This window comes from Papio anubis, chromosome 2 (genome assembly GCF_008728515.1).
Source record: "Papio anubis isolate 15944 chromosome 2, Panubis1.0, whole genome shotgun sequence".
NCBI classification, from domain to species: domain Eukaryota; kingdom Metazoa; phylum Chordata; class Mammalia; order Primates; family Cercopithecidae; genus Papio; species Papio anubis.
In genome coordinates, this window is record NC_044977.1 from 123404084 (window position 1) to 123418956 (window position 14873).

Sequence of the window (14873 nt, forward strand, 5' to 3'; positions counted from 1 at the left end):
AGATTGTTTTCTTTCAAATTACTAGGTTACTTTGATTAAATTAGACTTCCTTTATACTATTAGAAACAAATATCTAGTTTATAATTCAAGATCATCCTTTACATTTTACTCAGTAAACCTTTTAATTTTAAAACTAGAAAAGCCATTAGAAATTGTTTTAATTTTTAACTTTTTAATGTGCTAATTCACATGTATATCAGAGCATTAAAACAGAAATCAAACATCATGTCAAAGTGATTACAAAATACCATTAGGCTAGAAATTTCCCCCAATACATAGAATTTTTATAATAAGATAACACTTCAAAATAAATCTTGGATGCTATTTAAACAAAAGGATACTGCTGATTTTAAGCAAAAATTTCTGATATTTTTAGCAAACTGTGCTGTCTTTCTTTGTAGTACTCATCATATTTGTAATTTTTCATTTATTTGTGTGATAAATAGGTGCCTCTCCTTCTAGACTGAAAACTCCAGAATAATGCTTGCTTTTTTAAATCACAATGAGTTTATGTAAATCATAATAATTTTTAAAAGATGTAATTTCCTGAGATTCATTCAGCCAGAAATGGAACCAGGAATTAACACATTTCTTGGGTTTCCTAATCCTTCTAGGCGTACCATTTCAATGAGATTATTTTTTACCCTGTGTAAATATTGCTGCATCTGGAATAAGAAGACAACATAACTGAGTTAAAGTCAAATTCAAATGTCTTGAGAAATCAAACCTGATCATTCTTACCATTTTTCAGGCTGTCATATCCCATTGAGTGGCGGATTTCTTTCTGGGTAGACCCTTGGGCCCCAAGTTCCATCATTCCCATTGCAAGAGCAATACTCAATGGAGAGAAGATAATATTTTCATCTTCACCAGTGGCTCTAAGACGATTATACATATTCACTGACAAGTCAGCAATGGCTTCCTCAGGGAAAGTGGCCCCTACAGTCATACTTTGCAGAACCAGCAAAGAGAAGAGTCCAAGCAGAGCCATCTTGTAATAGTTTCAAGTCTAAAAAACAATAATTTACATATTAATTATTAGTTATCTCTATAACAGAAGTCTCATGGAAGGATATGTTGGGAGGTTCTACTTTTAAAAAGTCAATTAATAGTCAAATGAACAAATAAGACAGCTAAGTTCTGAGGATTCTCCCAGGAATGAGGCACCATGGTCCCCACCCTCATGGGGTTAAGAGTATGTATAGTTACTTGTACAACAAGTAATTACAAGTCATGTTTGGTGAAACTAATTTATCAGTTTTTCATAGCCTTACCAAATACGGTTTGATCATGACTTTGAATGGACTTACACTAGATTCCACTAAACTACATAGGTCTAGGACAAGTACAATGAAAACCAAAAGATATTTACAGGGCTTAAGATGAACTAGCACAGCTAGGCATTTGAAAATGTCACTTCACCCATTTATAAAATAAATGCACCTTGCAGCTGGGTTACCAACTGGTGAGCAGAGATCAGACATATACCTGCCTCAAATCCCAGTTTATTCATTCCAGGTTGCAGAGCCCACAGGAAGTGGTAACCCAGAGAAGGAGCAGACTCAACACATCCTTGTATGATTGTTTCTCACATATTGGTTCCTATGAGGCTGCTGCTCTCCGTGACAATCTTTGGGCAGGGAGGAGGAGCCCCCTACCAAAGTTGAGAATGAAACTGAATTCTTGCTACAACACACTCCATTTATGTTCAGACTTATGTTACCATTTCAGCTTACACCAAACAAACTGTTATTTCTATTTAAATTAATATTTCTAATGATCAGGCTAATCAGGTTCTTGAACCAAATTGAAGGGCATCAACGCCACATTTTCTCTTGGAGAAAAAAAGCACCATCAGAGCCCAGATATCTCTGAATAATATCTCTGCTTCTTGGCGTGCCAGTGTTCCAGAAGCCCTGTCTTCCCACAAACAGCCTGACTTGCGCACACTGGCGACACGATTTCCTCTTTCCTTTGTATTCTCCCATTCTGTCACTGCAGGCGTTTGGAAAGCTAAACTGTTTATTCATACAATTAAGTAACTTACTTGTTCTTAATCATTTAATAAAATCACTGAAACAACATGTAAAGTGATATTGAGCAAAAGCATTTGGAAAACTGTATTTTAATTATGGTCGAGCATTAATAGTCTCCATTACTCAATTAACAGAGTACATACACATTTAACTGAAGAGCAGAGTGATTCCAACAGGCTTATGAATCAGAAGATCCTAATCAGTCCTGTAACATTTATTTGTAACTCCAATTTCAGAGAACTGCCTGGTGACTTTGTAAGTCCTTCACATTTTAATGTTAGAAGCATCAGTTTTTTCATCTGAAAAGTTCCAAAGTCCTCTGCCCTCACCCCTTCACCCTCCTGCATTTGTATGCAAGTTTAAATAGTTATTGCTTGTTTAGGAAGGTAAGTCTCACCCTCTTTGTAAATATGAACTCTCATCACCTCCGTTGCTAATGGGATGACGGCTAATGGGAGACGGGGGATGACGGCTAATGGGAGACGGAGTGCACTGCTGCAGGGCAGGCTCTGTCACTCATGCAGCACTGGGATAAAGCCAGGTGCCAAGAGCACAGCAGCCTTGCTAGTCTACTGATTTCAGCTACCTCTGGGGGGCTGCCACCACTTTGGCATTCTTACTTCCTTTTGTACTCCAGAGAACTCCAGGAAAAGGCAGAAGCTTTAGTCGTGGTGATGCATGCGGTAGGTTTAAACAAACCTATTGTACTGCAAGTTGTATAAAAGTATAATACAATTACATACAATACACAATACTTGATAATGATAATAAATGAGTATTTTTCTGGTTTATGTATTTACTATACCATACTTCTTATCATTAAAAAAAAAACATAACTGTGAAACAGCCTCAGGCAGATCCTTCAGGAGGTATTCCAGAAGAAGGCACTGTTATCACAGGAGATGACAGCTCCATGGGTGTTATTGCCCCTGAAGACCATCTAGTGGGATAAGATGTAGAGGTGGAAGACAGTGATGATGATTATCCTGATCATGTGCAGGCCTCGGCAAATATGTGTATTTGTGTCTTAGCTTTTAACAAAAATGTTTAAAAGTAAAAATATAAAAATAAAAAGTAGAAAATTAGAAAAAAGCTTATAGAATAAGGATACAAAGAAAGAAAATGCTTTTGTATAGCTGTACAATGTGTCTGTGTTTTAAGCTAAGTGTCGTTACACACTTACACACTTACTGAACGCAGCTTGCATGGGTAGAAGTTCTTTGGGTAAGTGAGTGAGTCAGAGGTAAGTGAATGTGATGCCTAGGACATTGCTGTACACTACCGGAGCTAGACGCAGTGGCTTTACAAAACAGTCAGAAAGTTTTTTAAACATCTAAAACTTTATAAAGTATAAAAGTTACAGTAAGTGAAGGTTAATTTATTATTGAAGAAAGAAAGGCATTTTTAATAAATTTAGTATAGCCAAAGTATACAGTGTTTATAAATTCTATGGTTAACATACAGTAATGTTCTAGGCATCACATTCACTGACCACTCATTCACTGATTTACTCAGAAAACTTCTACCTGTGCAAGCTCCAAGTGTCCTTTACAGGTACATCATATTTTATTTTCTCCAAGTCTTTTTTTTTTTTTTTTTTGAGATGGAGTTTCACTCTTGTCACCCGGGCTGGAGTACAATGGTGCAACCTTGGCTCGCTGCAACTTCCGCCTCCTAGGTTTAAGCGATTCTCCTGCCTCAGCCTCCCGAGTAGCTGGGATTACAGGCATGGTACTGGCTAATTTTTGTATTTTTAGTAGAGACGGGGTTTCACCATGTTTGCCAGACTGGTCTCGAACTCCTGACCTCAAGTGATCTAACCGCCTTGACCTCCCAAAGTGCTGGGATTACAGGCGTGAGCCACCGTGCCTGGCCTACGGTGGCTCTTTAAGAAAATATATCTTTTTAAGAATGAGGAGAAGAATAAATGATCCCTGCAGGAAAATACATGCACGTGGATAGCAGAAAATTATATCCACTGGCCAGAATATTCAGTGACCTCGGGTTAAAAACCTCTGGTGGACAGCAGATGGTCAGATGGAAAAAAAAAAAAGCAATGTTATATGGACCTGCAGCTCTGCTGGTTTTTCTTACTGCAGAAAACGGGATGTCAAAACCACAGATGTATCTTTGGGCTTCTAGACTCCTGGAAAGAGCTCCCATTGTGTTTGTGGGAGAGGGCTCTGCCAGGGCAGTGGGCCGCAGGCCACTGATGACACATTCTGCCAAGAAATTTGGACCATGTGGCTGTGAATTGTGGGAGCAGATCCTGTCAGGGAACTCTTTCAGAGAGTTGAAGTAACTCTGCTCTGGAAACACACGTGTCTATACACAGTTAAGTGATCTTTCTTCCTTTTGAAGGCAAGATGTCCAGCTTGCAAGCAAAATTACTTCTGCTAGCCTGCTCTAGCCTCTCTGCTGCTGGTTGCTGGTTGCTGGCTCCCTCCTCTGCCTCTGCTGCCTCTGACTTCTCCTGAGTGTTGGGTGGTTATTTTTAGTTTCTAGGTTTTTGGCTGGGTGGGGGCTGGAGGGAGTGGTTTCCTTGTTCTACATTTTAAGTGTTGATGTTCTCCACAGATCTAGTCCTGGCCCTTCTCTTTTCTTGGTAGAACACTTCTCACGCCCACTGGTGAACTCTCAAAACAAAGATACTTCAACTATTATATCTATTAAGATTATTCCCAAATAAGTAAAATTATAGCTCTGGCTTCATTTTTATCTTAATTTCTGATATGCATTGGTAATTGTTCTTGGGATATTTATTCATTGACGCCTGCCAGCAGTTTGAATTCAAGGAGGCCCAAACAGGCCTCCTTATCTTTTCAAACCTACTCTTTTTTCTTTCAGCGTAAAAGCATTTGACTCCCCTCCATCTCTTTTCCCTCATGTTCAATTCATTGTCAAACACTTGTTCCATGTTGCACCCTGGCACCTCTCCTGTTGATCATCCCATGGCCATTCCCATGGCCACGATGGCAGTTCTTCCTCTCAATGCATCTCAAGGATTATACCAATGGTTCTGGTTCCCAGCCACTCTCTGAACTGCTATTGCCCCTGCAATCCAACATATGCTGAGCCTCCAAATCAATTGTCTTCATACTCCTTATGACCAGCTTATTCCTATGTTTATAAACCTCAGGAGTTCTCTCATCCCTGTAGACCAAAGCCCAAAATCTTTAGTCCTGAATATAACACAGAATTTGTACTGTGACCCAGCATAACTTTCTACTTACTACTCCTTCATGTATCCTGTAACTCTAGCCAGACTCCCTTTTGCATCAGATACACCAGAATTTTCCTCTCCTGTTACTGGCTTATATAGTTCTGTTTCCGAAACTAACCTAGCCCAAGTTCCATATGTTCAGATCCAAAGCACTTCTCCAGGTTCTGTTCTATTTTCATCTACTTCATGAATACCTGCTTGGTTCTTCAATTAAAACAGCAACTTCCTCCCTCCTCTGAAATCCTGACAAATTTCTATCTCTACCTCTCCAATAGCACATACCACTGCTTCCTTCTGTTACAGGTAATTTCATACATGGATCATCTCTTGTCCTAAGCTTTTTGAGGGCACAAATGGAAGGATATTCATCTTTCCATATCTTAGGATAATCAGAATGAGCACCTAATGAATTACACATAGTAGGTGCCAAATAAATATTTATTAAATTAATATAGTGTGACATGTAAAGGCCTATAATGCTGTATCAGAAGGAACAGCAAGACAGCAAGAGTAATTGTCACTTCTAAATTATTGAGCCTAATTTACTTTCAGCCCAGTGGTAGTAGCTCAATTTTTTCTTCTCTTTGAAAAAGTGTTTCCATCTTTCCAGCCCGACAAAGTGGTATCGTCACCAATGACTGGACACGTAATATAATAACAAGTACACTACCTCGAACAATCGCAGAAGGTGGTACCAAAACATTACAATATTAACATTAGTCTACAAAATGCCAGAGACCTACTATTAATCATAATAATCAATAATTCTCAAATGAGTTACTTTCACATAGATAATTACTTTGGAGATTTATTATTTTTCTAGCTACTCTGTAAAATGCCTTTACATAAAAACAAGGGGCTGCAGTACCAGAATAGTAGTAGATAGTGCTATGGCAGTAGAAAAGGTAGAAGTAGGTTAGCTATGAATAAATTACCCTTATTTCTTGCATTTCTCTGCTTTGTCGCCAGTGGTAGATTAAGTTGCATATAAGTGCATATGTGTATACTACTTTAGAAAACACTTCATTAAAACAAGGGAACTTCTTGTAATTGAGGTATGATGAATCACAAAACTGAAAGTCAACATTATAAAAAAAGATAGTGTTTTTTAACTTCCCTGGTAGTTCATCTAATTTATAAGGAGATTATTCATAAATGCATCTTGTTGCTTTTTTATAACCCAATTATTTTAAAATAATAAAAAATGGTTTCATAATTGTGAGTTGAGAAAAAGAGAGAAGTGCCCTTTGGTAGCTGAGAAAAATGCTTGAGGGAGGACCTTTCTCTAACAAAAAAAGAAAAAAGAAAAAAGCCACAAGAAGTAACTAGGGAGAAATGCCTAACAAAAAGAACACTATATTGGAAGTTCCCCTGCCTATTAATTCTCAGACTTTTGTATGCAAAGGACTAGTAATTCCTTTAATCAAAAGAACCTACATAGGACTGCTAAATTTTTGTTCTACTAATATATTGGGGTGGCAACAAAAAATTTACAAAAATGACGCCTCTTATAATCATACAAAAGAATGAATACATCGATCACATAAAAAATGAATATTTCAACATGAAAATAAAACAATCCCTTGAAGTGGATATTTCTGAATTCATAAAAATTCACTACTGTTTTTTTTTCATGTTGCCACAGATTGGTGAAAACTTTATTATGGGTGTTTGGACAACTGGGAGCTTGGAAATCACTGCTTTAACTTTGGTTAATACTAGCTACCTTGGTGAAATTTGGAATAAGTTAAAGTTTCCAGGCCTTTGTTTCCTGATTTGCTAAGAGAAAGGCACAATTAGATCAGCAGCAATGAAGCTAGGAACTTTGTCAAAAAACCTTTTCAAAAAAAAAAAAGGGGGATCACACTTTGTGAAACAATCTGTATTTTAGAAATCTGTAATTTCACAAATTCCTCATGTATAGTGTTCCTTCCCTTTCCCAATTCTAATAAATCTTATAATCAATGTCCAAAGAAATCAGTTGATCATCACACAGACAATTATGTGTCAGAGCTGTCATTTCCTGTGCATGTGCCATAGCCTGGACAAGTGTGTACTTTAGGCTATTTGTTTATCCTTGTTCCCTCAGTTGAACTGTTTCCATTGGCCCTGCCTCTCACCGTAGAGTTTTCCTTAAACTTGGATGTAGACTTGTCCTCAATAGGACTGTACTGTGATGGCAGAACTGAACAGAAAAAGTCTGTGTATGCAGAGGAGAATGAAGAGCACCAGAGGATGTAAATTTACTGTAAGTGATGCAAATATTCATCACTCAAGAAATGAACCAAGTGATTCTCTTGTAAAATAACAATTAAATGTTTTACAGAGGACCCAAGAATAGAAAACACATGCAAATAGATAAATCTGTGCAAGTTAATAAATCTTTTGGCCTTGGGTTATTCAAAAGGACTGTCTGTTGGATGCCAACCAGCACAGTTAAAGGCAGAAGGATTTGTCAGTCTTTCAGAATAGATGACAGCATTTTCCAAGCTAGGAAAAGTGAATAACCCATGAATGCTATGCTGAGGACAACTGCTTAGGTGGTAAGCTATCAAAACCTTCCTTATAATTTTCAAAAGTAGCTGTATAACCTCAGGTATATAATTACATTGGAGTGTGTGTAGAAAGAGTAGGAGTATGGGGTGGATTATGAAGAAAATATCCCAGTATTCTTTGAAATGCTTTAAGATTACATTTTCAATCACAAAGCTGCTAAAAAGGTTTCAATCAGGAAATGCACTATGAAAGTATCAGGTCATATGCATGATAAGTGATGGACAAAGTGATTCAGAAGAATGTTAAAAGGGTTTAAACTGTTGTTTACTGAGGGAATAATATGCCATGGTATGAATATAACTACATTTTCTAAAGAAGTATTTTATCCTTTTCAAATTTTCTTTCTCCTTCAAAAAACCATTACTAAATTGAGATGTCTCTTAAAGCCAATAAGCCAGAACCCATGAAATAAGGGACTACAAAGAGGTTTAATTCTGTAGTATTATCCATGAAATTATGATATAAATGATTTAATTCTTTCTCCTTTTTCTCTTTCTTTTGCCTCTCCCTCCAGGTACCCAGCTTACTGTGACCTTTTCCATACACTCTTAACTTGGAGTTTGTAGTAGGAGACATGTTCTTTTTTTCTGTGCTATTGAATCAAACAAAAGGGAAAGCTCCTCAGGTATCTCTCAAATAAGGTGAACTCGAGAAAATGGCCAGGTACATCAAAAGGGCATAACCATGGAAAGAGTAATATATGAAGAGTTAATTTAACAGAAAAAAAATTATGAAATACTTGGGAATGGGCCAAGATGATTACGGAATGTCTTCAATTATTAGGTATTATTGAAAACATACATTTCTAGGTTGTCTGACTCTATGTGTTTTGAAGTTTTCTTTGAACAATTTTACAACTCTTTATGTTGTAGAAAACTAGTCATGAGGCAAATGATCCTGGTCCATAATAATGCACAGCATACATGTATAGTGGAATGCAATTGATTATTGCCCTGTGGATATTGGCCAGTTTGCATCTATTAAGCAAATGTATTTTGGTATTTCTGATAGGCTTATATATTCATTTGCTTTTTGGATCCTTTCCTGAATTGGTTCTAATAGCTTACTGGTTATCTCATTAATTATTGAGCTAACAAAATCTTTGACATGTGTTCGTTTTGCATTTGTATGAGAGTCAAGATTATAACTTTAAAAATAATTATTGTTTAATTGGTTTAAAAAAATTTTTAAGCTAGAAATTTTTCTTTTAAAAATGTGTATTTTCATAGAATGATCCAATAATTAGAGTAGGAAAGTACTGGAATATTAGCCTTTTCTTAATCACTAAACATTCCTTAATCATTGCTTGAATTTATACTGTATCAGTGATAGCCCAAAATGATTTGGTAGAACTCTGTAGCTTGGAATTACTGATCACATAGCAACTAGCACTGACCTGGCTGTGCTACAGGTGAAATTGCCTTTGCAGAGATTATAGTAGCAGGATAAATCTAACACAGCTGGCATCATCTTGCTTCTAACATCACAAGCTAACTGTCCTTGCTCATTCCTGGGCATAGGCCAACCAAACTATGAGAGGAATTTAGCTTATGGTTTAACTTTAAAGCAATGATGATAATAGTCTCTTCCCCAAACTAACTCCTTTCTTGTTTGGGAACTGAAACTGACTTCATAAAACTAATGAAAGGCCACAAGGTTAGAATTATGGTAAGGGCCTGAATTCTGCCAACCTGTAAGCATAGTTAACTGATAATCAGCCATTGTTCTCTAGCTTGCTTACTGTTCAGGAATCATGTAACCAGAGGTCACAAGATTTGGAACTTTCCTAATTGCTCCTATAAATCACATCGCTATTATCAAAATCTAAGATTTATCTTTGAGATATTTTTCAGAGTTTTGAATTCAGGTGGACCAACTGATGCCACCCAGATCAGTGACTCACACAAAGGAACTGACTCAATTGGTCCTGTGATCCCCACCCAGAGACTGACTCAGTTTCCAGAGACAGTTTGAATCTCCTATGATTTCATCCCCAACCAATCAGCAAAACCCCTAGCTCCCTGCCCACCAAATTATCCTTACAAACCATAGCCTTTGAGATCTCAGGAAGGCAAATTTGAGAAATATCTCCTGTTCTACTGCTCAGCTGCCTTGTGATAATTAAAATTCTTTCTCTGCTGCAACAGTGTTGTCTTAGTGTATTGGCTTTATCTGTGCAGCAGGCAAGAAGAACCCGTTGGGCTGTAACACAGGTCTAAAATTCTTGGTTATTTTACATGCATCCAAGAGTACAGTTGGGCCTGATGACTTGCTCATTTGGGGACTAGTAAGTTGTCTTAGTCTGTTTTCTGTTGCTATAATAGAATAACCACAGACTGGGTAATATATAAAGAAGTTTATTTGGCAAATGATTCTGAATGCTGGGAAGTCCAAGAGCATAGCACCAGCATTGGATGAGGGTCATCCCATTGTAGAAGGCTGAAAGGTAAAAAGGCAAGAGAAGACGAGAGAGGGCACTATGAAGAGGAAAAGGAGACCAAACTCCTGCAATAATCAGCCCACTCGCATAACAGCATCAATCCATTCATGAGGACAGAGCCCTCATAGCCCAATCACCTCCAAAGCCCCATCTCTTAACATTGTTACAGTGACAATCAAGTTTCCAACACATACGCTTTTGGAGGGCACATTCAAACTGTAAAACAATCTAGTCCTAGAAATGTTTGGAAACAACTAAGAGAATATGCAGTGCCAACACTCCCTAGAATTTCTTTCTTTCTTTATTTATTTTTTTGAGATGGAGTCTTGCTCTGTTGCCCGGGCTGGAGTGCAGTGGCCGGATCTCAGCTCACTGCAATCTCCGCCTCCCGGGTTCACGCCATTCTCCTGCCTCAGCCTCCCGAGTAGCTGGGACTACAGGCGCCTGCCACCTCGCCCGGCTAGTTTTTTGTATTTTTTAGTAGAGACGGGGTTTCACCGTGTTACCCAGGATGGTCTCGATCTCCTGACCTCGTGATTCGCCCGTCTCGGCCTCCCAAAGTGCTGGGATTACAGGCTTGAGCCACCGCGCCCGGCCTAACACTCCCTAGAATTTCTAAAGTACTTTCTTACATATTTAATATGTTACATTTGAATTCCTCAGCATCAAGAGAAGGGTAGTTGAAATGAAGATGAACTGTGACTCAGAAGAGAAGACTCCCTTTCTTTAGCAGGGCCTGAGACTTCCAAAAAGCTTTTGGGCTTTCCCCAGGAGCTTCTCTGGACCACAACATCACCTGTGTAGTGGGAGACAGAGGCTTAAACCTCCAAGAATATTTCACAACCACAATAACCTCTTGTGAAATTGTTTCGACTTAGTAAATAAATGTTGAATAACTAAGTCTCTGGTCAATTCTTTTCCCATCTTAGGTCATAAGAAATTTTTTAAATTAAAAGCTAATATACTTGAATATTTTGTGTCCTTTTAGAAGTTAAGATAATGTCAATAAAGAAAAAAATATTCATGAAATTGTCAAAGATGATAAGGAGGACTGTTCAAGAGGGACTACTGCAGTGGGGGTTTTGCAGCAGTAGACAGCGATCAGGTTTAACTCCAAATACCAAGACAAGTGGGAATTTATAGCCAACGAGCAGAGTGGATGTCAGTGGATGGAAAATTACTAAGAGGAAAGATCAGGAATAAGGGGGACCCTACCTAAACTGACCTGATAGGATTCTTGGTGAAGGCAGGTCAGAGTGATAAGACATGGAGGATGATGGGGGTAGGATGGGCAAGATGAAGAATTTTATCACATATCAGGACTAGGGGATTCTCGCTATACTGACTCACTAGGATTCTTACTAAAACTGGACCAAACAGGACAAGGACAGAGTCTGAGGTCAGGGCCTAGTTGAGAAGAGAGTTCAGAGGAGTCTGACTCAAGTTCAGTCAAGGAGATAGTCTTTGCTAGTGTTGTCTAATAGAACTTTCTGTGCTCACAGAAATAATACATATGTGTGCTTCTCCAGTGAGACAGCCAGCAGCCACTTTTGGCTATTGAGTTCTTGCAATTTGACTAGTGAAATCAAGGAACTTATCTTTTAATTTGATTAATCAAATAGCCACATGTGGCTAGTGCCTACTGCATTAAACAGTACAGACATAGCTAGAAGTAGGCTAAAAAGATAAACTTTTCCTAACATTGGTTCTTGACCAAAGAGCCCATAATTCCAGTGTTTAAAACAAAAGTGGAGAAAAATTAGTAGCATTATTCCCACAAAACATGTGTCCGTAGTGTTTAAAAACAAATTCCCTCTCTTCAGGGGATCTCAAATGATAAAAAGGCTCCATTTGGAATTCCAAAGGCTTTTGGTTAAAAGCCTGGGGAAAGCAAAATCAATCAATGCCAACAAAACCCAGTGAGCTGGCAGGTCCCCAGCCCTCCTGGAAATATGATTTGAGCTTTCCATAAAATGTAATGGATAATTCTCTTTGGCATAATTGGAGAGAATTTGTACTTGCCAACGAATGACTTCCTTTGGATTAATGTCAGGAGAGCTAAACAAGTGACACACAAGCCCTAAGACAAAACTCAGCAAGTAGTTTCAGAGAGATGGGTAAAAAGTCATCATCAATCAAGGTTGTATGTGGCCCAAGGCCATTCTGGAACCAAGCCAGGCATTAATGGTCTTAACTTACCCATTAATGCTTTAAGAAATCCCTACTGTTTGATCTCTTCCCTAGACAGTGGGCTTGCCTGTTTACAAGACTGTGGAATATTCATGCTGGAAACACCTTGTAAGGCCTCCCCCCATTTTGTAGGTGAGAAAAGAGTATTTTTACTGAACAATTTCTTGTACAAAAAGGATGTTTAATGAGTGAAAGACTTACATATTAATGCAATACTTAGAACTGCATTCACTCCATTCCTTCATTCATTCAATAAATATGCATTCTTGCCAGCTATGTGCCAGCCCCTGAGCTAAGTGCTAGGGATACAGAAAAAACAGGATGAAAAAAGCAACCCACCTTTGTGGTATTTTTCTTCATCTACTAGGTCTACATTGTTCAAGGAGATATTCAGCTTTTCATGCAGAATTTTTTAAAAATTACATTTTCTAATTTTTTATTATTAAAATGTTTTTGTGTAATAAAATTTTAAAAGTTGGCTGTGTCCCTGAAAGTCTAAAAATACCCAGATATAAAGTTGCTTCCCAATTGTTTTGCTAATAAAGAGAGCTGTAGAATGACTCATCCTCTAATCATTCATGTGTTAAAGTGACACTTCAGGTGAAACCCATCTCTACTAAAAATACACAAATTAGCTGAGTGTGATGGCAGGTGTCTGTAATCCCAGGTACTCTGGAGGCTGAGGCAAGAGAACTGTTTGAACCCAGGAGGCGGAGGTTGCAGTGAGCTGAGACTGCGCCACTGCACTGCAGGCTGAGCAACAGAGCAAGACTCCGTCTCAAAATAATAATAATAATAATAATAATAACACTAAAGTGACACTTCACTGTACCCTGAAGGGCTGAGAAATCAGGTAAAATTTTCAGAGAACTTATTTAGAACACACACTTAAAATTCACACAGACTTTTAGAGCATTCAAAGATAGTTTTAAACTTATCTTGATAATGAACAGTCAGAACTGGAAATATGTTATTATAATATAATGATATCCTGATAGAGGACAGCAGGATATAGGGCTTTTAGTCATATGTACACATCAAAGCCTCCCATATCAAATGGTATTTGTGTTGCATTTGTAGATTGTTTTTGTCCTTTTTGGCTTTTTTGGATTCTGTGTCTCTCTCCACTACCATGTCAGCCTCACAACTGTTATTTTATTCCTTTAGCTTTAACCTCTTGCTGTATTTTATAACAGTGGCCCCCAACCTTTTGGGCACAAGGCACAGGTTTTGTGGAAGATAATTTTTCAATGGACAGGGGTGAGGGGATGGTTTGGGGATGAAACTGCTCCACCTCAGATCATCAGGCATTAGTTAGATTCTCATAAGGAGTGCACAACCTATATCCCTCACATGCACAGTGGACAATAGGGTTCGGGCTCCTATGAGAATCTAATGCTGCTGCTGATCTGACAGGGGGTGGAACTCAGGTGGTAATGCTCACTCGCCCACCATTCACCTCCTGCTGTGCAGCCTGGTTCCTAACAGGTCACTGACCAGTACAGGTCCATGGCCCAGGGATTGGGGACCTCTGCTTTATAAGATCAGGTATGAGGTTTCAGAACATCCCTAAACTCTCTTGAGGTGAAATGTATAGGTTCACTTTGCTGCAGTAGCTACTGAAGTCATGCAGATATACTTTTATCTTGGCTAATAACCATAATTTTCTCGAGATCTGAGGGCCCTTTTAGTAAGGTGAATTAGGCTAATGGGATTCTGACACCAATGCAAACAAGTAAGAATACTACTATTAACTTGAATCTCAGGAAATTGTCATTTTTATAAGTCAAAGTGGTCAAATATTGGCAACCTTATATGCCTCAATCTGCTAGTTACTGAGCATTAACTGTGTGCCAAGCTGAAGATGAGAACTTTCATATGTTGTTTTGCTACTTTATATTTCATAGAGTTATCATGTTTTAAAAAATGTATACTAATTTAGATATCTGGAAAAAATCTTTATTATTTCCTCTAAGAACTTTTAAAAAAAAACTTGTGGTAAAAATTGACAGAAGAAATATCTAACTGATATGCAACACCAACCTAAGGTAAGTGGCTCTTTCTTAATGACAAAAATACCTGTGGCTCACACTTATTTTACCCTGGGGAAATTAAGTTACATACCTTACTTTATAAACAGTCTTTTTCAGGACTATAGACTGTGGTGAAAGTCAAAGTAACAAACAATGTATCAAAACTAATTTTACTGTTTTGTTTTTTAAAACTCCCATAAACTTAAAAAAATTTTCCTGACATTGACTAACACTGTGCTAATGCTATCTGAAAATACCTGCCTGTTAATTCTATTTATAAACCTGCCACACACATTGTAATAGGGGTGTTTCTAAAAGAAACTTTGGTTTCCTGTTCCTGTTCATCAGTGTGAATGACTGAAAAGACAACTTGTAATTTTTATTGCAGAGTGTGG

General features: G+C 37.9%; 1 protein-coding gene across 1 annotated transcript in view; it reads right to left on the minus strand.

The window, feature by feature from the left end:
- SERPINI1 (serpin family I member 1) overlaps nucleotides 1-14873 on the minus strand; it is a 158278-nt gene that overhangs the window by 105410 nt on the left and 37995 nt on the right. Inside the window, exon 2 of the mRNA XM_031662932.1 lies at nucleotides 742-1009. Within this exon, the coding sequence (XP_031518792.1) occupies nucleotides 742-991 (250 nt within the window). The 5' untranslated portion in view covers nucleotides 992-1009. The remainder of the gene's footprint in view (nucleotides 1-741; nucleotides 1010-14873) is intronic.